Source organism: Peromyscus leucopus, chromosome 18 (genome assembly GCF_004664715.2).
Source record: "Peromyscus leucopus breed LL Stock chromosome 18, UCI_PerLeu_2.1, whole genome shotgun sequence".
NCBI classification, from domain to species: domain Eukaryota; kingdom Metazoa; phylum Chordata; class Mammalia; order Rodentia; family Cricetidae; genus Peromyscus; species Peromyscus leucopus.
In genome coordinates, this window is record NC_051078.1 from 44,813,467 (window position 1) to 44,838,311 (window position 24,845).

Consider the following 24,845-nt stretch of genomic DNA (forward strand, 5'->3'; position numbering starts at 1 on the left):
CTGTGTGCCTCAGTGGCTCGGCTGGATGTCCTCAATACACACTTTCTTGAAACATGGAATGAGGTAGGCCTAGAGGGCTCTCACTACAGCATCAGTGAAGCTTGCTAAAGGCGTCTCCGGCTCACAGTCCACTTTGCTTTCTGTGCAAACCTTAGCTCTGTGTTCTCAGACGGGGCCACACCCTCCTAGACACACAGTGCACTGGCTGGCACCAATGCAGCTGCCGGCAGGACTCTGTGCCTTGCCACTTCACAGGCCCGTCAGCAACCTCCCTCAAAAGGGCTGTAGCCACACCAGAAAAACCAGCTTGCTGGGAACTGACTTGGGTTGGCTTAACCCCACACCCAGCGGAGGCCAGGAGATCCGTGGAGGAGACAGAGGATGATGCCATCGGTGCTACCATCTGTGTGCCAGCTCTCCATGCTGTACACCTGGTTTTCCACTCATGCAGTGAATTAGGGCCATTTGCAATCCCCATTTTACCCACAGGCAAATAACTCTCTAGTCCAGATGACAAATGAACGGCACAGCTGGGATGTAACCATGCTAGGAAAGCAATCAATCTCTCTCCACACACAGCACACAAGTGTGCTCTGTGTGTCACAGTGCTGCCTGAACCACACATCCTACCAGGCACCAGTGGTGACCAGTGGAAGGGATGTCCCCAGTGTGGGTGACTGGGGGCGAGCAGCTCACGATCACTTTTGTAGTCAGCTGTCAGAAGGCTGCCTTCAACAGTGACAGTAGTCAGCAAGGCCACTGCCCTGTGCATGCATGTCTACAGGGTTGCCCTCTGGGGTCATGGGTTAAAGATCTAAGGTCAACCCTCTGCCAGCTAAGGGAACACCAGTAGTGTCTCCTTATCTCAGCCCCGCTGAAGTGTGGCGACTTTCTTCTGATAGGAAAACAAGAAGACGGCTGTCTTAGTCAGTTCCACTGGGGTTGGAGGGCTGAGATTGTTCCTAGAATGACTGCAGTAAGAAATGGAATGTTTTTCATCAACAGCGAATGAACATCAACAAGCACAGTCTGCCTCCCACCCTGTGCTTCCAGATGCTCTGACAGGAAATGATGACACACACTGTGAGAAGGAGGGAACTCAAGAGGAAACTTCTGAATGACTCACAAGAAAGACCTCATTCCAGGACATCTATTAAATGGGTCACATAGGTCTCTCCTGTCTGCTCAGTTGTCAGCTTTACAGATTCTGGTACAGATAGGAAAACTACCTCAGAAGCTATTCTCTTCTCATACCTACACCCACTTGGCAGCAGCCTAGTCTAGACATCAGGAGGCTGTGTGAACTTCTGACCCTGCAGACTCCGCGACACTCCCATCAAGAGAACCACACTGCTTCCCAGAAGAGTGAGTAGACTGTAAGCCGGGCATCCCAGCCACGGCAGCTGACAACTAGCCTCACTTCCTTAGTGACTCTCTTGTACTTATGAACATACGTGATTTTGATGGAAATATCCTGCTGCCTCCCTGTGTTATTTACCCACAACTAATAACTGTGTAAATTGAGTAAATAAATTCACAACTTTCAAAAATCACTTTGCTGCTCTATAATTAATTTTAATAGATTCTACATCCATTTCAATATATTTTTACACTTATTCACTGTGTACTCATGCATGTTAGTGTGTGTATACACAAGCCATAGCACACCTGTGGAGTCTCTATGTGTATGTGTGTATATACACAAGCCACAGCACACCTGTGGAGTCTGGGTGTGGGGTGTGTGCGTGTGTGTATACACAAGCCACAGCACACCTGTAGAGTCTTTATGTGTATGTGTGTGTATACACAAGCCACAGCACACCTGTGGAGTCAGAGAACCACTTGAAGAGTCAGCTCTCTCCTTCTATCATGTGGGCCCAGGCACTGAGCTCTAGTCCTGAGACGTAGCAGCAAATGCCCTTACCCACTGAGGCATCTTGCTGGTCTGCCGACATAGTTTAAAGAGACCCCAAAGTGGGAGTGACAGGTGTGATGATTAGCTTCAATTCAATAGGTTTGCAATCAGTGTGGAAACAAACCTCCAGGCATGTCTGTGATGAAGTTTCCATGTTGATTTATCTGAAAAAAGGAAGAGCGTCCAGACTGCCAAGCCCAGGAAAGTGGTGGACCCAGAGAAGAGGGAAGCTCTGTGCCCCTCCCCATATCCTGCCGACGAGTCACTGCATCTGCCTGGTCATTGTATTGTGTCCTTCATACCTCTCAACATAACCATGACCCATTCCTACAAATGACTGACCCCAGTGTACAGCCGGTTAGTCAGAAGGCCCACAGCCTGGCCTTACAACTGGCACCTGAAGTCAGGGCAGGTTTGTAGGACTGGGCCCTTCATTGTGGGACCCAAGGCTTCCTGCAGGTGCTGTAAGTACAGCAGGGAAAACAGTCTGGTGGTCCTTTCCCCGCTGTTCAGTGGGACTCGATAAAAATCTCAGAACCGTACGGCCTGTTTACTTCTGTCTCCAGTGCCTTCCACAAAGGCCCAGAGCAGGCGGCCTGGCACTGTGGTAAATGGCAGTGTGGTGACTGAATGGAATGCAACTGGTCCAGAACCACTGAGGCTCACTGCTGGCCATGGCATGTGCTGTCCTGCTTACTCCACCCTGTTTACTCTGACGACCACTCTGCAGACTCTCTGAGAGCTGCAGCTTCTACATCCCAGGGCCACAGGAGGTCTCCTGGTACCAATAGTACTGGAGCTCTGAGGGTGTCTTTAAAAAACAGTGCTGAAGAGGATAACCAGGCTACAACCCATAGCTCCAGAGAACCTAGGTAACAAGGAGGACCCTAAGAGGGACACATAGATCATTCTGGGAATGGGAAATGGATGAGATCTCCATGAGTAAACTTGGGGCTGGGTGGGGGGCAATAGAGGGTAGGGGATGGAGGATGAGAACATGAGGGAACAGGATGGTCGAAGTGGGGAGGGACAGAGTGGGAGAGCAATGAAAGAGATACCTTGATAGAGAGAGACATTATGGGGTAAGGGAGAAACCTGGTGCTAGGGAAGTTCCCAAGAATCCACAAGGACAACACCAGATTAAACTACTAGCAATAGTGGAGAGGGGTGCCTGAACTGGTAATCTGAACCCTGGTAATCAGATTGGTGAATACCCTAGCTGCCATCATAGAGCCTTCATCCAGTAACTGATGGAAGCAGATGCAAAGATCTACAGCCAAGCACCAGGCCAAGCTCCAGGAGTCCAGCCGAAGAGAGTGAAGAGGGATTAGATGAGCAAGGGGCATAAGATCATGATGGGGAAACCTACAGAGACAACCAAACCAAACTAGTGGAAACTCATGAACTTTTAGAGCAACAGCTGTGGAGTCTCCATGAGACTGGACTAGACCCTCTGCATAAGTGAGACAGTCATATAGCTTGGTCTGTCTGAAAGGCCTCTGGGAGTGGCATCAGGATCTATCCCTGGTGCATGGGCTGGCTTTTTGGAGCCCATTACCTATGCTGGGACACCTTGCACATCCTTGATGCAGGGGGGAGGGGCTTGGTCCTGCCTCAACTGAATGTACCAGGCTTTGTTGACTTCCCATGGGAGGCTTTACCCTTTTGGAGAAGGGGATGGGGATCAGGAGGAAGGCTGGGGGCAGGGGGAGCAGGAGGATCCAGAGGGGAAGGGAAACTGTGGTTGGTATGAAAAAATGAAAAAAAATTATTTAAAAATGTATATAAAAACAACAACAACCAAAAAACAACAACAACAAAAAGCAGTGCTGAAATCAAACCCATGGCCTGCCACTGCTAGGCAGGTGTTAGAGCACTGAGCTATATCCCCAGCCTACTTACGGTTTTTACAACTAAAATTTATGTAATTTCCTTTACCAATGGTTTCCCACAAATACAATATAGTTACAAGAAAAGGTGTATGAAATCTTTTGTAATGGGTTGCACTGGGCCCCCATCAAAGGACACATCCACCTGGAACACAGGACATGGGAGCATGTGGAAACAGGGTCTCTGCAAATGTAATCTGGGATCTTAAAACCAAAGTACCCTGATTTTCAAGGTGGCCCGAGTCAGTGACGTCATCTTTATAAGAAAAGACACAGACAGAAGAGAAGCACAGACGACAGGAAGGCCACACGAAGTCACAGGCAGACCCGAGGGATGCTGCCATAAGCCAAGGCACAGCAGAAGCCTCCAGCAGCTGCCCAGAGGGAAAGAAGGCTTCCACCTAGGCCCTACAGGAGTGTGGTCTTGCAGAGAACTTGAGCTCGTCTTCTGTCTTCCAAGACTTCAAGAGGATAAATTCCTATTATCTGAAGGAATCTAGGGGTGGAAACATGTCAAGGCAGCCCAAGAAACCAGGAAACTGGGTGCTCAGAAGTTCTTGAGGTCTATTTTTCTCTCCAAAAAGCAAACACAGTGCTAATACCACCTCTATTATAGAAGGCACCTCAGAAACCTGAGGAGGTATTCTCAAATGCAGAGGGGGCCAGAACAGGATGAAAGAAAGTTCAGAGAGAAAAATTTTCCATGCCTCACCTCATCCATCACTTTGGAAAAATAATGTAGTGTAGAAATGACTTCTTCATCGCCTTTGCCTAGAGCAAAATTCTAGGACAAGAGAATGAAAAAAATCCAGGTGTTAAATGAATGCAGGAATTTACTCCAGAAACTCACCCACAAACCCCACACTGGCACCCACTCCCTTTCTTCTCCTAGAGCACACCCAGTCAGGCTCCCTGAGAGGTGTACCAACTCTCCCTGGCCACGCCTTTCTATCTGCACAGGATGATATCTGGGGTCCTGTCCCCGATGGCTGACACTGAGTGACTCAGTCTTCCTGGAGACCAGGGACACTCATGGGTAGTTGACTGGCACCAGGCTTCTCATAGAGGCTTTGGGATGACCCCAGTTACATTTTATCAGTGAGAAAGGATAAAAGGAAAAAAGAAAGGAAGAGAGAAGGGGAGGGCACAGGGACCTTCGGGGGGTGCCTTTCAAAGGGACCGCCTGGGTCCTGAGCACAGACTGCACAGTACAGCACCATCAAGTTACCTGTTTTTCATATGCCAAGAGCTGCTTCGAAAGCTGCTGAGTGGCCAGGCACATTTCATTCTGTAGGAAGAGAAAAGCAAGTACATCAGTTTTACAGGCCACCTCAGAGCAGCCTTAACAAGGAATGTGAGAGCCTGGGAAGTGATCGTTCTTCTTTCTAGACAGTCTCACTATGTAGCCCAGGCTGTCCTGGAACTCAAGAGCCTCCTTCCTCAGCATACTGGGATTATAGGTTTGGACCACCACACCTGGCAAAATTTGTCCAGGCAATATTTAGAGGCCAACTAAGGCATATCAGAAGCCTAAAGCTTTCTTTAGAACAAACTGCTCCTTGTGGTTATTCAGTCAGTAAACAAAGGAGTGAGCGGACACCATCCCAGTCATGGATGTATGAGGGAGGGGGACATCAGACCAGGGGCTACATGCCAGATAACGACTGCAAAGGAAAGGCCCTGGGTGCACCAGGAGGTGCCAACACCAGGATCTCACTGGATTCTATGGCAAGATGCCTAACGAAGCAGACCCTGCAGGAAGCAGGGAGCTGGCCAGGCACTGCAGCTTTCCAGAGGAGGACCCGGCACTGGGGAGCAGCTCTCAAGAGCTGCCTGTGGAAGGCAGCTGCAGGCTGCAGAGCTCAGAGGCAGCAGAGGCAGGCAGCCACGTGCAGATTCAGAGCCCAGCCCTGGGACCTGGCCCCAATGACGGCTGTGACAGAAGCATGGTCATCCCCATGTTCCAGAAGACCGAGAAAGCACTGCTTGGGGAGCTCAACTGGCCTGCAAGGTTCTTATGCTGGTTCAGTGCCCATCCTGTCCCCAAGCCTGTCACCTTCCTGCCTCTGGCTCTACAGCTGACCCGTCGTCCTAGGACCAATGCAGCAGACCTAGAACGTAAGTCTCCTGCTTCCAAAGCTATGTTCAAGCTGCTCTTCAGTTGAGGAGTATTCCTAAGATGGTGCCAGAGCACAGTATGTCCCACGGTGACTTTTGTGGCCTTGGCCTCCACTCACTGTTTCTCTGGGGCTGCTGTTTTTTCAAGGACAAGTCCTACACTCAAGGGGACTTTTTTTTTTTTTTTTTTACTTTGCACAGGTGTCCTCTACCTGAGCCATCAGAGACAAAACCCATTTTCTGGGACTTTCTCAACAGAACAGGCTACAGTTCCCTGGCTACCTCCATCTGCCCTATGGAACAGGCAAGACTAAAACACCACAGCTCTCTCCCTCTTTCCCGGAATACAGTCCCACGTAGTCCCACGCTCCAGCTGCCTTACCCTGCCCTTCGTGCTGCTCCTTTGGGAATGATCACAAGTGGCAGTCATAAGGGTCAAGGAAGCAGGTGAACACACACACAGGACTCCATCATTTGTTTAGATGGGGCAGGCAACAGTTCTTGGCAAAGAGCAGCCATTCAACATGTTTGATGAATCAATGTGTTAAAAGGTTAAAAGATTCATCTAAACTCCAAATTTAAAACTGTGAGCAAAAATTCCTAACTATATAGTCACATTACAAATGGCAAAAAACCATAAAGGCCGGATGAAGACGTGGCTGATCCTCAATCTACGCAGCGATGTTCTGAAGAGAAGGTCTCCTTCATGGGTTACACAAAAAGTTCCTTGCTTTGAGTAAGACGGGCATGTCTGAGGCTGGCATCTGCCTGAGGCGGTCCCCTGTGGGTTGGGAATTGCATTCTCAAGAATCATAAAATAGCAGCTAATAGTGACAGGGTGCTTAGTTCACACCAGAAACTATACTGTATTGCTACCTTGCTAATCTCAGTATCCCTGTAATGAAGTTTGAATATATATTTTTATTTATGTGTAAGTGTGTGTGTGTGTGTGTGTGTGTGTGTGTGTGCATGTGCGCGCGCGCGCGTGCGCAGATGTCTGCAGATGCTTGTGGAGTCTGGAAGAGGGTGTCAGGCCCCTCGGAGCTGAGTTACAGGTGGTTTGGAACACCCAATGTGGATGCTGAGAACCAAACTTGGGTCTTTCTTAACTGCTGAGCCACCTCTGCAGCCCCTCACAGGACAGGTCTTAACGACTAACAACTTTACAGATGAGGCAGAGACTGAGCACAGAGAGGTTGAGCTGCCTGCCCAGTGTCACACAGTTGGTGACATGGCAGGGACATGAGTCCAGGCCTGTCTAGTTCTCAGCTCCACTCTGTTTTTCACAATCTCCTTCTTCGGCATCTCACTGATGCTCAGGCTAGCCTCCAACTTGCTATGTACTTAAGGATGACAAACTCCTAGTCTTTCTGGTTCTACCTCCCACGACTCCCAACACTTTCTTCATTCTACAGTAGTGCTCCCCCATACTGAATTCTTTGAGAAGCAGTCAACAAACATGGTAATAACCTCTGACACTCCACCAAGCAAGGCCTGCGTTCTCAATGCTTCTGTCACATGCTCTGACACGTGCTCGGAATATAACTGAAGCCCTGCTAAGAAGCTGCTGTGAGACTGAGGCCATTCTGAACGGATGGCACTCAGGTGCCAAGGACACAACTCCTTGGAGGTAGGCCAGAGCCCACAGAGCCCAGGAGCTGCCTGCCATAGTGACGGGGAACAGGCGGCGCCCACTGCCAGGTCTCCTCAAAATGCTTTCAGTCTGTTTGGCATATCAGGCAATGGAGTTACTGTTCCTCCCACAGGAGCTCACTGGGGAGCTAGCACTCACAAAAGGCAGGCCTGCCCCTGCCAGAACCGAGCATCCACTAGTGAACCTATACCCTGGGAGCTGACAAAACCTGGAAAACTGGGGCTCGGGCCAATCTTCAGCCAATATGCAGTGGCAGGTCTCGGAGGGCCTCTTGTTAGGAACACGAAGACACACTTTGCCGGGAACTAGACAGCAAGAGAGGTGGCCTCGCATTTAGGTTCTGATGGAGTTCTGAGGGTAAACATTATGCTGTATGTGTGCGCGTGCGTGCGTGCGTGCGTGCGTGCGTGCGTGCGTGCGTGCGTGCGTGTTTGGAACCCAGGGCCTCAACTGTTAGGCAAGGCTCTACATACTTGACATGTATCATTCTTTTCGTGGTCCTGCACAACTCTTGGGCCACTGTCTAAGTCACAGGAGTCCTTAAAAGACAAGCTGGGGCTCGGGGTGTGGCTCAGTGGCAGAGTGCAGCATAAGAAAAAAAAATACAAGCTGACAAAGGGTTTGTAGACGGCTCCTCCTACCTTAAAGAACCTCTTGTCTGTTGCCACGGCAGAGACCGGAGGCGGGGAGGAGCCTGATGGGCATCTGAGCTTCTGCCAAGGGAACGCCTACCTCACCAGGCCAGAGAGACTCACTGCCCACAAGGCCACCTGAAACCACCAACAGCCTCCGTGGGCAGCACCCCCAGGGCAGCTAGGAACGGCGAGGCTGAGACCGAGGAAACTCACCTGGGGTCAACCACGGAGAGCCATGTGCTTAGAGGTCTGTTCCTAGTGGCACACATGTGGCCTGAAGTCAAGAATCTGAGAGGGGCATTCACCCTAGCAGTGAAGACCCACAGTAGGAGCCTAAGATGGACTATGAGAGAAGAGGGTGGGCTAACAGGCTTGCAGATGGCTGACTGTCCGGGAAGCATGGGAAGCAGGCAGTGGGGTACGCACATGAGTTGTGGAAGCAGAGTCCCTTGTGGCTGGAGTGGAACAAAGTATGGGTGGAGGGAAGAGCAGACAGAGTCAGGAGATGATGTGAGAACTAAATGAGACACTGAAACACACCCGAGGTGAGCCAGAGTGCCCCAAAAGAACTGCACCTATTCTTGGGGCAAACAGCAGGAAGTGGAGAGGAAGCCAGAGAAAACAGAAGTGCCAGGCCTATACCTAAGAGCACCAGGCACATCACCATAAAGGCCTCCGAGGCTGCATAATGAAGCACTGTGAATCTCACATGCAGACCGGGCAGGGGTTAGCGCTGTGAGGCTGTTTCCTGAGACCACTCAGCTCTGGTCCACACACCCGAAGCTACAAATTGCTTCTCCATCTCAAGCAGGTAAATAAACCTCAGTTTGACTGTCAGGACTGTGAAATGTATTGGTTAAAATAATCTGGATTAAAAATTAATGAAAGGAAGACAGTCACTCTGGGTTCAAACACTGGGTCCCACCTCCAACGACTACAAAATTACCAGGTTCAGAAACCAGGCTTGTTCTATCTGGACGAGAACAAGCCTCTGAGAGAAAACCCAAGCTGCTGCTGCCATTGGTGGAGACCAGTGTGTCCAGAACACAGCACTGAGCCCAAGAGTGACTTCAGGCTTTTCCGGTTCTGCCACGTGTCAGCTGTGTGACCCCAGGCAATCTACACAACTTCACGGACTCAGATTCTTCCCCATGTGTTATAATAGCCTTATTTTTCCTAGTTAGCTACATGAGAGGGTGCACAGGAGGTGCTGACCACGGGAGGTGCTGACCTGGCGTGTGGGTACTTCTGTGTGTCTGCCTAACAGAAGAGCCCTGTCTTCTATTTACCGGTTTCTCTGTGGGAGTCAGATGAAGGACAACTTCCCTTTCACCACGTCGGTCCGTCAGACTCGGCCAGACTAGGCGGCAAGCATCTCCCTTCCCAATAACTATGCGTAGTATTTAAATCATTTCACTCCCTCCTCTCTCATCTTCGCTCCAGCTTGAGATTACACTGTTTCCTTGTCCAAAACAGGCTTTTAGGGTGCACAGTTTTCAGATCTGTCTCTGTCTGGGGTGCACTATTTCTATACCCCTCAAGTTTGGTGAAGAACAGCTTCATAGCTGGGTGGGGGGCACACAACTTTGTTTCAGGCTGGCCAGGGCTTCATGGTAAGATCCTATCTCAAACAAACAATAAAAAAGCAAAACCCAAACAAAACAGAACAGCTGCAGAGATAGGATTGGATTAACCTGCTCTGCTGAGGGGAAGAAACAAGCTTTAACATGGTTGTCATTTGAAGAGAAATTCATCGGGGGCTGGAGTTAAGAGCGCTCACTGCTCTTGCGGAGGACTAGAGTTTGAGTCCCAGCACCCACGCCAGGTGACTCTCAATCTCTATAACTCTAGCTCCAGGGACCCAACACCCTCTTCTGGTTTTCAGGGATACCAACACACACACACACACACACACACACACACACACACACACACACACAATAAACACTTTTGAAAACTTGATCTAATTTATTAAAACACTGCCACACACCAGAGACACCCACCAGAGGCTTGTCTTCTGTTAGAGGAGAGAAGGTGGGCACTAAGAACCATCAGTTTTTCTAACCCGCCAGTGACAGGCAGCCTTCCAACCACAGCCAGAGCCGTCACTCATCTGGCCCCATCTGTATGACAGCTGAGAGGAGGATATGAAGAGCTCTCTCCCAAGCCTGAGTCAGTCCAATGTTTAAAAAAACAAAACAAAATAAAAACAACTCTAAACCTACTTAAGAAGGAAGCAATTATCAGACACATGGACTTAAAGCAAACACCATATCAAATGTACTGAATGCAAAATCTGTGCCAACGTAACTGCACACACATCTTTACGTTCTTGTTTAGACACCTCAGGCATTTGAACTTACTTGTCCTGTATTCTGAAAAGCAGCAGAGAGCCCTAAACAACCAGCTTTTGCTCCGTTAGTAATGAAGGGTACTCGCCTTTCTCGGCAGTGAACAGCCATGACGGGGGCTCACTCAACTCCTAGTATGGGCAATGGCTCTTCAGCCAGCTAAGAGACAAAATGGGGCCACGCAGACCCTTGCCTTGAGATGTCAACTCCCTTGCTAACTTACAGGCTCATTCCAGAGGTTAAGCCACATGAAATCTAAACACCCCCTCAAACCAGCCATAGTAAGGGGGTCTGCTCCCAGATCTCTCTCTACTTTTCTCTTTTAAAAATTTGTCATGTCATTGTTCTTTGTGTGAATATAGCAACAGTAGTTAAACATTACTATACATTGCATGTACATACATGTGATTTTATTTACAGAGTCTGTAACTGAATTAGATAATTTGTATCCTAACCTTCAAAGAAGGCATTCTCTTCTACTGGGCATAAAAGGAATGATTTAATAAAAAACAACAACAAGAACTACCTAATCATGTAATCATCAAACTAATGTATTAAGACCTGAATAAAAGCCTCTACAAATTCTCTTCTACAGGACTGTACCTTTCAATATTTTATCAAATGCCTTTGTTTTTGCCAGCTAGAAGCCATATCTAATTATAGGACAGAAGGCTAAGGTATAAACATGTACATTTATCGAGGTCTAACACATAACATATATTCTATGATGTAATTAGTGTTAATAAAGATAAAGAGGACATTGCATATAAATCCAATATATCACAGCCATTTCTTTATGTTAGATCCTGGTCTTTCTTTGATTCCTGAAGTCATAGTGAATGTCAACATTAACTTCAGAGTCCCTCTTTTGTGTTTCCAAAGATCCCTGGCTTTTCTCCAAGTTAGTCTGTGTGTACATAATGGATGGGAAGTGTTTCTACCCAGAGAGCACCTCTTGTCCCAACTCCCAGTCAAAACTTACAGCTTTCTACTCTGAGACATCAACCTTAATTTCACTTTCTCTACTTTTTCCCTGTTCTTCCTCCTTCTAAACTAAGTACAAAGGATGCTCACTGGAGAAGAATCTGAAGTGTACAAAGCAGGCTGATTAAAAATACCTGTGTCTCACCAGCCACATGAAATTACTTTTAAAGCATAATAGTGAAAAACTGTATCTTGCTTAAAATTTAAAAAAAAACAAACAACAACAACAAAAAACTTAATATAATTCAATATATTTAAGTGTAAAACATTTAAGGAATAACATGAAATAAAACCAAGAAAACCAGAGGAAGGCAAATAGCCAAAATGAAAACAGAAAAGTATTACTAGCTTAAAATACACACTATCAAAGCAAGCAAAACACATCTCAGCCCTTTCAATAAACCTGAAAAGCCACGGCCCGCCTGTGCCAATCTGGATGCTGCTGGTGGCCAGCTGTCCCTGGGGCGTTTCCACAGCTCTGCAGCAGAAGCCAGAAGGGAGGGGGTGCTGGCCAGTGACAGCCCACATGATGGTCACGTGCTCTGAGTTAAGAGCAGGCTCCAGCCTCTCAGTATGCAAGACCTACTTAATTCTGGCACAATGTAGTTTTCTGGCTCAGAAGAAAAAAATGCATTAAAGAAGTGTTTCGACTCTTCAGAAATGGTTGTGACAGACGTGGAAGGCACAGCAGGGATGCCTGTGAGTGGAAGACACAGAGCCATTGAAGTCATGTGCCTGAACACATTAAACAGGAGCAGGACCATCTAATGGCAGTATTCAAGGTTACTGAATAGCCAGCGAGAAGGTCAGAGATAAGACAGTCAAATTTTTCCCTATTGTATAAAATTTGGACTACTCAGAGAAAAATACAAAAGCATTCAATATAAGTGATCAAGTAAAAACTTAGAAAAGTCCTCATGTTCCCAAGTTCTGAAAGGCTCATCAAAGCAAACGGGACTATCACAAACAAGTACACAGCCTCCTGAACATTAAACTAGTTTTACCGTCTGAGACTAGGGCTCAGTAGCAGAACACTTGCCTAGCATGCCTCAAGGCCCAGGTTCAATTCTTAGCACCACAACAAACACTTTATTTATTTATTTTTTAGGCAGGGTCTCACTGTGTAGCCCTGGCTGGCCTCGAACTCAGAGGCCCACGTAAAGGTGTGTACCAGCAAACACACTTCTTATCACTAAGTTCTTCTTGCCTGACACTAGTTCCTAAGTCTCCGTCTCTAGCCCTGAACTCTGGCCCCGAACTTTCAACAAGGCTCTTCTCGGTATGTGGGCTTTCTCCACCATGTTCTCTTACATCACCATGATGGACTTCTTCACCACAGGCCCAAAGCCACAAGACCAAGTGATCGTGTACTGAAACTGCAAGATTGAGTCAAATAACCCAGGTCACCTTATATGTTAATTTTCTTGGGTGTTTTGTCATGGTAACAGAAAGCCAACTTACACCCCAGCACAACTCTTGTGAGAGGTGAGCCTCCTCCCAGGCCTTCAGACATTCCATAGTAACTGTCTATCTCCTGACCCAATGTAAGCTCTCTAAAGGCAAAGACTAGGGCTTTTTCTCATGGTGCATTTTGACTACTAACTATATACAATCATATTTTTAAATTATACTTTATTATTTTCTTTTGTGAACATATGTATCCTTATGTGTGGATATGCATGCCACAGCACATGTGTGGAGGTCAGAGAACAACCTGTAGGAGGTGTTCCCTCCTACACTGTCAGTTCTGGGGCTGGAACTCAGGCTGCCATGCTTGGTGCAGGTACCTCGGCCCTCTGAGCCATCTTGCTGGCCCTGCTCTGCCAGATGATTACAAGCTACACACTGCTGTCTGTGGGATTTATATCATTCGTATCACGGATGAGCAAAAGGAATGTGAGCACATTCAGACTTACGGATCAAAGAAAACTTTCTACTCATATTCCAATGGGTAACAATTCTCTATGTGACATACAGTCACATCTTCCTTAGAAAGTACATATGTGGCAGTTCTTGTTTGTAAAGAGAGTTGCTTTTGCTACTCAGCAGTTTATTTTGCATGGGTTTGCAAGTCAAGATATTTGTTCCTCAAAACCTCCAGAGGAGAGCCCTTGAAAAGCTATTTCTATCCTCCCACACCAACATCCAAGACTGCCCACTCATTCACAATGGGGAGAGCAGACTCCAATGTTTCCCTTTGGGGTTGGATTCAAAAGAAAACCAAAAGCAATTCTGTGGGTCCACTCCTGGTGCCAGTCACAGGAAGATCCCAGCTCTGTCTCAAACAAGGGAAACAAGAACATCCTTGGTTTTCTGAGGTGAAGAAAAGTAAGAAAAACAATTCTGATATGTGTATGTTCATGTTTGGAGGTACATATATACATGCATGTGAATTTCCTGTATCCTCTCTTGGGAGCCATCCACCTTCCTGAGACAGTCTCTCCCTTGGGGCTCACATAAGCCAGCCAATGTGCTCTAGGGATCTGCCTGTCTGTATCTCCTGCTTGGGAAGACACTCACACAACACCATGCCCAGTTTTGTTATGTGGGTTCTGGGGTTCCAACTCAGGTCCTCACTAACCATATTCTCAGCCTCTGCCTGGTTTTATTTCAAAATTTTAAGTGAGATTTTCTTCAGACTCAAACTTTTCATCCTCCAAGAGAAGGGGCGAGCGGCATACCTGTGCTCCATAGACACGCTGCATGGCCTGTAGCAGCTGGTTGGTGTAGTCTGTGAGGGTGCCAGCATCTTCTTCAAATACACTCAGCAAAGAGCGAGTCTGCAGACAGAGACAAAAGGGTCAGTCAGTCTTTACACTCAGCACAGGAACTATCTGGACCCGGAAGGGCAAGTGTCCGTCTGGTGAACTGATTTCATCCTTTCCACCACAGTGCAGGAACAGGCAGATAACACCTGTTCAGGACCAGAGAGGAAAGCCCATTTCTACAGGCTAGGCTTGTGGCCCAGTGTAGAAAAGGCAGCTGCTAGCACCTGAGGCCCTGTACCACGGGAGAAACCATTCAGGACAATTATCCATGCTGACCTCAGTGCCTACCTATGCATCGGTCTGCTCATCAGCGTCAGAAAGGGCAGCCTCTCCCTCTAGTCCACGCAGGGAACACCAGACCCACAGCACTGTGCACCAGGTATGGTCACCCAGCACACTCAGCCTCCAGCTTGTGTGTCTGCAGACAGGGTGCCCTGGAGACTGTCATTGTTTCTTCTTAAGATACCACACAGTCAAAATCTGTGGTAGGGGGGAGGGTAGGATGGGGAGGTGGGAGACCTTTTAAACTCACAGCCAGGAATCTCCAATGTCCTGGCCCAGTGGTAGAAGCTCTTGGCATAAAACTCAAATGGCAACCATTCTGCTGGCCCCGTCCCTCAGGAAGAACTCAGTTCTCAGGGCAGCTGACCAACGACAGAAACTAGAGGATAGTTCTTGCCAGTTTCATACAGTGCTCGGCACACCCTGAGCACTACTTGGTAGTGTGTGAACAAGGGCCAAGGCATCACAGAACAGAGATCTATTCACATATGTGAATTTGCAACCATGGTAAAAATGAGACAAAAAGGGCACAGGAAGCCATTAATATGGTCATACACACAGTGCCTTGCAAACCATTAATGCTCAATGTTTTCTTGCAAATGAATTTCAATTCCTTCTTCTTAAAACCCATCTAAGACAAAATAAGGTTAGAATTGGTCTATGTGGCCACTAAGTTCTCCCACAGCTGGGCCCCCCTGCTGCTAGGCCACCACCTAGTGAGACCAGAGCTCTCTAGGTGAAGACATTCCCAGGGACTTCACTTCTCCCCACCAGGCCTACCCTTGACTTTGCTCCACAAACTGGGAGGTTCACAGCAGTGTGCTGATACTCTTTGCCCTGGGTCTTCTGGGCCAGAAGTAGGGGCTTGAATACTCAGCTAACGAAAAAACCGCAAGCAATGAACCATGAAATGGAAGACGGTTTTGTACACAGTTCTCTGTAGGGCAGATGCTCACACAGCACGGACCTCTCTGTGCGGACAGATGCTCACACAGCACGGACCTCTCATGCCACAAGAGTTCCTCAAACTTCCTAAAATTCAAACCCAGAGCAGGAAATGTGCCGATCCCAGAGTTTAAACAAAGACTACATCAAATGACATACTGCTAAATAGAATGTGCACACAAGTATGATGTTTGATTATTAAAATAGTAGTCTCCATTTAACATTCATGGCATTTGCCTCCCTGATCTCAGCCAGTGTGAATGGAAACACCATCCAGAGGGCTGAGAGTTAGGGAGCTGTGATGTGAGGGGTGATATTTATTATGGAGACAATTCTCTCTGGTGCTCATAGCTGGTACTCAGTTCTTTAAAAGGTGGTTTCATCATAACACTCCAGCAATGTGCTTTCTAAGAGTGCATCCAACAGTACAGTCGCCTGTGTGTTCCTGGTACCCAATGCTGTAGGGTCCCACCAGTCTATAAAGATCCAAATGCCTTTCTTACTATAAATGGCAAGCCTGGGAACACAAGAAGTGATACGACTGGACTGCAGACATTTTAATTCTTAGAAATGTTACTTGTTCATTTAACTGAATCCTAATTCCTTCTCTTAATACTCTAAGGAATAAAATAAAGATGAGAGATGGTTAAAAAGAGAAGGCTTACATAACCATCTTCCACAGAGACAGCAGGAAGAACTCTAGTGGAACTCCTTCTATCAGATACTGATAGGCATGGAACACTTGATACTTTATCTAACGCAACAGCTTCATAATCAGATACCGTGGTTACATTAAGCTCACTTACAGGGATGAAGCTGGGGCTCAGGGCAGTTATGGAGTGTGCTCTACCTCTGATCTGGCCTCCTCTCTGCTGCTTACAGTCCACACTGAGGGAAGCCAGGGCAGGCGCTCCAGCAGAAACCATGGAGGAACATTTACTGCTCATGTTACATAAGCTTCCTTATTCAGCCCAGGGTGCCCAGCCCCACCAATGTGCTGGACCCACCTACAACAATGAATAGTCAAGACAGGTCACCCAAGACCAACCCGATGAAGACAATTAGCTGACTCTAGCTATGTCACACTGACAATTAAGGGTAAGTAGGATGACCTCCAGAGCTGGGAAGTGGACAGGCTGAGATAGAAACTGGTCCATTGCAAGGACCATGCTGTCAGCAGCATCAAGTCTCTCACATTGGATGTGCTCTGTGGGGCCAGCCCAAGACACTGGCCACTGGAGCTGGGCTCTCTTTGACCATCCCTCTTCCTTTCTTGTTTTGTTTTTCCAGACAGGGTTTCTCTGTGTAGCCCTGGCTGTCTTGGAACTCACTCTGTAGACCAGGCTGGCCTTGACCTCAGAGACCTGTCTGCCTCTGCCTCTGGAGTGCTGGGATTAAAGGCATGTGCCACCATAGCCCTGCTAGATCATCCCTCTTTCTATCGATCACCTACAGTTAACTGTCAGACAGGTGCATAATGGTATCTTGCCTTGTTTTAATCATCTGGGCACTGGATTTAACTAGATAGTGACCATGCCCGGTAAAGAACGCCCAGCTACTGAAGGACTGCTTTGCTACACAGTCATCAGCATCCACTGTGCTCAGTGTGTGGGTGGAGAGCAGAATGCCCTGACATACAGAATGGACAGAGGCAGAAAAAGCATGCCAGATGCTCAGAGTCTCGCAAAAAGGCCCAACACTGTGTGTACAGAGTGAAGTCACACTGGTGTGTACTGAGTGCAGACACACTGGTGTGTACTGAGTGAAGTCATACTGGTGTGTACTGAGTGAAGTCACACTGGTGTGTACTGAGTGAAGTCACACTGGTGTGTACTGACTGCAGACACATTGGCGTGTACTGAGTGAAGTCACACTGGTATGTACTGAGTGAAGTCACACTGGTGTGTACTGACTGCAGACACATTGGCGTGTACTGAGTGAAGTCACACTGGTGTGTACTGACTGCAGACACACTGGTGTGTACTGAGTGAAGTCACACTGGTATGTACTGAGTGAAGTCACACTGGTGTGTACTGACTGCAGACACATTGGCGTGTACTGAGTGAAGTCACACTGGTGTGTACTAAGTGAAGTCACACTGGTGTGTACTGAGTGCAGACACACTGGTGTGTACTGAGTGAAGTCACACTGGTGTGTACTGAGTGCAGACAGTAACATCAATCCGTTAGGGAATCACTGTGGTACCCAGGCACAGGCACACTTGACATATGCTACTCACGCTTCACAACAGCTCAACTCAGGAGCTACTTTCATTCTCATTTCATGCACATGCACACAAAAGCTCAGTGGCGGAATCAAAGCCCCAGGTAACCGGCAGGTTCAGGGTTTGATTCCATCCTTTCCTACTAGCCTATATCTAGGGAATATCTCCTACCAGACAAACAAGACCAAGCACTCTGTGGGCCTGGCCTCAGCTCCATGGCATTCCTTTACCTCAGAGTAAACATCCGGGTGTTACCCAATCAAACAGCCCTGACATTCTCAATAGCACACAATTGTGTAAGTGTCCAATTTCAATGGCACTCATACTTTATTTCTTTAAAGTGTAAGTTAAACAAAGATTTTATCCCTCTAATTTGGTGTAGGGAGAGAAACATCTATCAAGTCTACTGAATAGAAAAATGTGTTATACACAGAGCTATGGGACAAACTCCCTCCACAATGAAGCCATACAAAACCAGGCCTGTTTGGAGGCATCTCACTGAGATAAAGAAAGGCCTGATTGCTAGGGAGGACTGTTCCCAGCTAGGCCACTGCATGATCTCAGAACCACGTCTTTCTTCTCTGTTTCCGTTATGCCAACTGCCAAAGAAACAAAGCACAAAACACACTTCCAAAGAGTGAAGCTGTACTTCGTCCCCACCTTACTGGGAAATCTTACTGCACATAGGATGAGAGAGTGTGCCTCTGAAGAAGGATGCAGGATGCACTGCTGGGGCTCAGGGCTGTGTCTCTGTCCCTATCTATTACAGCAGGACTCCACTGTCCTGGAACAGACCGTGAGCCAGTCAAGGACAGGTATGCCTATCTAGTTGACGGTCATGTTTCCAGCAGCTAACAGGGCTCAGCCAGCAGGGCAAAGGCTCACAAACAGTGACCAAGACACATCTCTCCACCCTCTAAATACATATGAGAGATCAGCAGAAAGAATAAATACACTAAGACTAGTTTTGCAATACAACGTGCAACCCTGCTGCACACTGAAGAAGAAATGAATAGTTGTGTCTAAAGCCAGTCAACTTCTATTTAGCACTTCTTGGGACAATCAAGTCCAAATACAAAAGCTTTTGTGTTCATTTAGTAAGTCCTGTGTAACCAGGTTACTCAAGCAACCCTCCTAACTCTCCCACCTCCAACAAGAAGAAACAAACAGCTCATGGGTTCTCAGTGTCTTTTGTTCTCCTTGTGAATCAATATTTGGGCCCCTAGGAAATCCAGGTGCTAGGAAACAGGCTAACTTAAACAGCACCCCAAGGCTGGGGAAGTAGCTCAGCACAGGGCACTTGCCTGCTTGCACTGTAAGGCCTGGCTTCACTCCCTACACCACAAAAGCAAAACCCTTGATTCCTGCTGCCTGCACTTCTTTAGGGTACACAGTTAATTTCTCTGCCCCTTCTCCACCTTACGAAATGACCTGTCTCAACAGACTGTTGGACAGACCGAGTGTATGAATGAAAAGCATTTAGAACATGCCTGGCACATACCATGTACAATCCAGATCAGGCATGTTCAACCCATAAGCCAAGAGAGATATGAACGCAATTCAATGCAAAATCACAAGCGTTCTTACAACATTCAGATTTCTGTAATTTTTTTTTTTTTTTTGTAACTTGAGTACATGGTTCTCCAGCATAAATTTTGGAGATGATAATGTAGCCCAGAGAAGCCAAAAGGATGGACCATCCTGAACTCTAGGCATTTGCTTCTTGTTTAATTCTTTCACATAAAATGAAAGAAATGGTTTCAGTTCCACCCAGTTTCATGCCTCTGGGTCTCCTGGGAGTAAAGCTGCAATCCTGTACATGCTACAGAGAAAACAGAGACAGCCAAGCTCTAAGAACTGTGAAAGACTCCTAGAGCTGGCTTCTATCCCACACAACAGCCACACTGAGAACCCTGACGGGAGAGAACCAGTCTCAACAGCAATGACAAATTTCCTACACGTGGCTTAAAGCATAAAGGCACTTGTTACCAAGTCTAACGACCTGCAATCAATCCTTGGAACCCGCACTATGGAAGGAGAGAACTGACTTCCACAAACTGTACTCTGACCTCCGCATATGCATGGCCACATCCACACACATCTATATCAAGGATCAGGAAAAGTCACAGAAGAGGGGGGTGGAGAGAATGGAGTGAAGTGTTATGAAATGCTTCTTCTACAACTTGGCCCTTCCACTCATGAACTCATAGCAATGTGGTCATCTACACGAGATAATGCCAGTCAACATTCCAGCATTGAATGGAGGCACCCAGAGGCACCACCCTCAGCTGAGAAGCTACTGACTGTTGATGGCTTCTGGGAGGTACAGTCAGTTTTCTTTGGGGGTGTGGCTGCTGGGAGGTCACCCTGGTTCCACTGGATGGCCCCACACCCATGCATATGAGGAAAGCATTAATTAGATTTTGTGTGCTAGTGAGCGGGGAGGGGGGCAGGGAAGGACAGAAAAACGGGTAAGGAAACATACGGGGGTGTCTGGAGAAAGGGGGTATGATAAAGATACACTATGCAATATATTAAATTATTAAGGAATAAAAAATATTTAAAAATATTCCTTACAATAAAGATAACAAAACAAAGGACAGAAGTAAATAAAGGCATTGTAACTTTTCAGGGAAGCCAACTACCTAATAAACCTTTACTAAAGAAATAAATGTTTAAAAAAATTAAAAAGAATGCCAATAGGAATGATAATGCCTCTAAACATCAGGGGTTTTTTCCCCCACACGCAGCTCAAAGTTGTAAATCACATGGATAGGATATAATTTTAAACTTTCCACCACCTCCAAGACCATCCACTCCATCCCCCTAGTTTTCTGTAGAATTTCTGCAGTTGAGAAAACTGAGCTAACTACTAGAGGCAGAACTGAAACCCAGGTCTCCAGACTCACTGTCGGTGTTTTACACTTCTCCCGAAGCTGAGCACACCCTTTATGCCACTCAGCAACAGTGCACACTCACTCGGGTGCGACCCTAAAACTCTACCCCGTGGGATTTCTATGAGGAGAGCCTGGCTCAGCTGTCATGACTGGCTAGGAAGGCAGTCTATCTTTGACCTTCAGTGTCCTCAGACACAAAGTGAACGGAAATCCCTGTTCATAACCATGACGATTAACACAGACTTCCATCCACTTAAGTTCAGATCCCAGCAGCAGGTGAGGGTGGCTGATAGGCCTTCCACCACAGGCTGTGGTCCACACCAAACACTGACACCCACAGCTGTACAAAGAGGCCTTCAAAAAGTTAGCACAATAGATGCCAATCTATTAAAAAAAATTAAATCAATTAAAAAAATAGGCTGGGCATGACAGCCCAGACTGTAATCCCAGCACTCAGGATGGAAGTTCAAGGCTAGCCTGGTCACACAGCAAGTTTCAGGCCAGCTACGGATGGCTACTTAGTAGGACTTTGGATCAAAAACCAAATAATGGGAATTGTAACAATCACAGCTTACTTACACTTCCTTACTAGTCTATACGATGACAATCACAAATAAATGAGCACAGGACACAGGTACACACAGCCCCCTTTGACTTATTCTACAAGGGAGCGGTGCAGAAATGTAGGTAAATCCGTCAAAGTTCCATCTGGGAGGCACAATTCACTTGGGGGGTGGGGGTGGGGGGAACCCAAAAGGAGAGGAGAAACTGAGAGAACAGCTTAATCCTTTCTAACTTTTCAGAGACACTAAGGGATAAAGGGACTTACTTAAATAAGCTAAGGATGCTATACCAGAAAAACTATGAGAGGGTAGGAGGTTAAGAGAACAGCAGATCCCTGGAGAAGGTAGTACTGAATTCTGAAGCAACGTCCCTGCACTCGTGTGCTCTGTCTGGCTGCCAGTTTTCACTCTCCAGCTCAAACCACTTGATTCACATCTCCACGATGCTAATGAAGCCCCCGCCCCCAGCTCCACCCCATGGCACAAATGGGACAAATGCTGTCCTTTTCTCTTCACCAGTGGAAAAAGTGCCAAAGGGAGTCCTGGGTCGGCTGGGCGATGGATCCAGGTTTTCTCGCTTCTCATCCCGGCCCCTGCATTCACTCGTTCTCACGGAATCGGTAGTACCAGCACTGGCTTGGTGTATAGTGGTGACGTCGTCTTCTGCACGAAACCGCTTAAAAACTTACTTGTCCTAACTTCCCTGTGAGGCGGACAGCGGTTACCCCGACCTCCCCGGCGGTACCTGGGGGCTGTCCTGCAGCGCCTCTTCCAGCAGGAGCTTGTCCACGGCTGGCATGGCGCGGCGGCGAGGGAGCGCGGGACGCGAGGCTGGGGATGCTGGGCGCTCGGGGATGCTCGGTTGCGCGCCGGGGATGCTTGGCGGCTCTCTGGGGATGCTGGGCGCTCCGGGGACGCTCGGCGGCGCTCCGGAGACTCTCGGCGGCTCTGGGGATGCTGGGAGCTCCGGGGACGCTCGGCGGCGCTCCGGGGATGCTCGGCAGTTCTCCAAGGACGCCCGGCGCTCCGGGACTGGCAGCTTCGCACCCAGCCCGCGCCTGCCCAGTGGCCGCGGCCCGCCCCTCAGCCCGGCCCCCTGCCGGCAGGATCAACAGGAAGTGTGGCGAGCGCAAGCGACGCCGGAAACGTAGCGGGAGGGACCCGGGACAACGGAAGTGTGGCGACCAAGCTTCCGCCTGGCCCAGCGCTTCGGGCCCTCCAGGCTAAGGCGGTGGCGCTGGGAAGGTCCGGCTCGAGGCCGCCCTCCCCTGTACCCGTGGCGGAACTCGGGGTGGGAAGATAAGCTTTTATCTGCTTGCGGTTGCGCAGAGTGTTTCTTCTGTGTGGGAGGAGATAAGAGTCAACACAGATTTTGCGCCTGTTTTCTGGCCTCCTTTTTTTTTTTTTTTTTTTTTTTTTTTTTTTCCTGAGACAGGCTTTTCTGCATCCCAGGCTGTCTTCTAACTCACTGTGTAGCTGAGGATGATCCTGAATTTCAGATCCTCCTGCCTCCCCACCCCTCCCCAGAGTGATGAGAGATAACAGGCATGAAACACCAAACCTGATTTATGTGCAGTGCTGGGGGTCGAACCCAGAGCTTCATTCATGCTAGGCAAGCCCTTTACCAAAGTAGCCACATTCCCAGCCTTGGTGTCTTTTTACTTTATTTTTTAATTTTGGGGGGAAGGTGGGAGTTGGGTAGAGCTGGATACTCAGCGGTTATTGCAGAAGACGGGAGTTCGATTCTCAGCCCCAGACAAGCGTCTCTCAAGTGGCTGTAACTCCAGCTCTCTTTGGTCTCCTTAGGCACGGCTCTCACGTGCACATATTTCCTGCAGAAGGGTGTGCGCGCACACACAAACACACAATTTAAAACAAAAAAGTTATTATATTTAGTGTGTGTGGCTTAGAAGACAATTTGTGGGAGAGTTTTCTCCTTCCAACCATATTGGTTCTGGAAATTAAACTCAGGTGTCAGATTTGAAGGTAAGTGCTATTAACCACTGAGCCATCTCGCCAAACTCTGGCCTCTTTTTTCAATACCAGGACAGCCCTACACTTCTCACACCGATTTTACTAGATAAATCTCAACCACCTAAACAGCTCAGAGCACAGACATTATGTGTGTGTGTGTGTGTGTGTGTGTGTGTGTGTGTGTGTGTGCTCGCGCGCATATCATTTATGATACTTAGATCACTGCTGTCTGATTTGGGCCATATAATTAGGTTTCATCCTCTTGGTTCATTATGGTTTGTCTTTTTGGAGGATTTCATAATGAAATTTTCAGAATTGGAAGGGATATATAATTTAGTTCTGTGATGTCATTTAAAAGAACACCAGCGATGAAATGATTTAGTTAGGACCATACAATGCAGGCTGGAGGAAGAAGAACATGGAGAAGATGGAGAATTTGACATATATTAAAGACAAGAGTTTCAGCTGATTGACACATAAAGTCAATAGAATTTGTCCAGTGAGATGTCACCAAAATCAACAGAAGGGTATAATACTGCACAAACTCCACATCTTGTGGTGCCCACCTGAACAGTTAATATTGACTGAGATCGGTAGGATCAGGGGTCACCAGTCAGGGGCTATTTAGATTAGGTTAGCCCTGGCTATCTGTGAGAATCTTAAATTACTTGAGGTGGGAAGGTGTACCCTAAAAGTGCATGGCACCATTCCCTGGGCCTGAGTCTTGGACTACATAAAAGAGAAGTGAGCACCAGCTTTCCCTTACTTCTGCTTCCTGCCTGCAGGTCTGGTGCAGCCAGCTCCCGCCTGAAGGTCCGGTGCAGCCAGCCCCGGCTGAAGGTGCATGCCGCAGGCTCCCACCTAAAGGTGCGGTGCAGCAGGTTCCTGCGGGTTCCTGACTCCAGAAATTCCCTGCCCTGAAAACTGAGCCAAAATAAACCTGTTCTCCCTTAAGTTGCCCTTGCCAGGTTATTCTAGAACCACAATAGTTAGGGTGACTGAGATACCACCAGATTCAGCAGGCAAATCTGTGTTTGCAAACACCGCTGAAAACACACTCCAGTGTCATTATTCCATTAGTTCTGGCCTGAGCTATTTATGCCTTCTGTGTAGAGTCGTCACCCCGACCCCACCCCCACTCCCACACACCCCTCCCCCGCCACCATATTCCTTATTTTCCTCTGATGAGATCATGCCCACACCGTGTTCCTTTTCCCTCCAAATACTGTTCAATTAAATTTCCCTCATACAATCTTCCAAACTGTCCTGACCAAAACCAGCCTTCTTCAAGGTCAGAGACTCAATTCTCCTCTTTCCCTGACTGTAAAGAATAACACAGGATATGATTACCCCAGAGGAAAGAGCATATACCCTTTCATTAGGAAATAAACATTAAAGGAGACAGTGCTTCACAAAACCCTTCAAAGGGCTCAGAAATCTAATGGGAGAGGGCAAACCATACTTTTTATATATCATCTTCTAATTAGATTACCTTTGTTTGAACAGCAATATTCAAAACTGTTTAAATCACATTCTTACACAATTTTAGTCCTTTTCTGCATTTTCTTGCTACATTATGGGCTAAATGGTCTTAGTGGGATTTCTTGGCACTAAATGCCATTTATGACACTCTTTCTGAGGGAAAA

The 24,845-nt window shown here is 47.6% G+C and overlaps 1 protein-coding gene across 4 annotated transcripts in view; it reads right to left on the reverse strand.

The window, feature by feature from the left end:
• Positions 1-22,053, reverse strand: part of Appl2 (adaptor protein, phosphotyrosine interacting with PH domain and leucine zipper 2) — a 46,061-nt gene extending 24,008 nt beyond the window's left edge. For 3 of the 4 annotated variants that reach the window (XM_028883613.2, XM_028883614.2, XM_028883612.2), the window contains exons 1-4: positions 21,971-22,053; positions 14,228-14,326; positions 5,033-5,092; positions 4,517-4,588 (exon numbers count right to left, since the gene is read on the reverse strand). In XM_028883613.2, coding sequence (XP_028739446.1) covers positions 4,517-4,588; positions 5,033-5,092; positions 14,228-14,326; positions 21,971-22,024 — 285 coding nt within the window. In that variant the 5' untranslated portion in view covers positions 22,025-22,053. Of the gene's footprint in view, positions 1-4,516; positions 4,589-5,032; positions 5,093-7,784; positions 7,949-14,227; positions 14,327-21,970 lie in introns of those variants that run through there. The other variant, XM_037196891.1, reaches the window with a different exon arrangement.
• Positions 22,054-24,845: the final 2,792 nt, after the last annotated feature.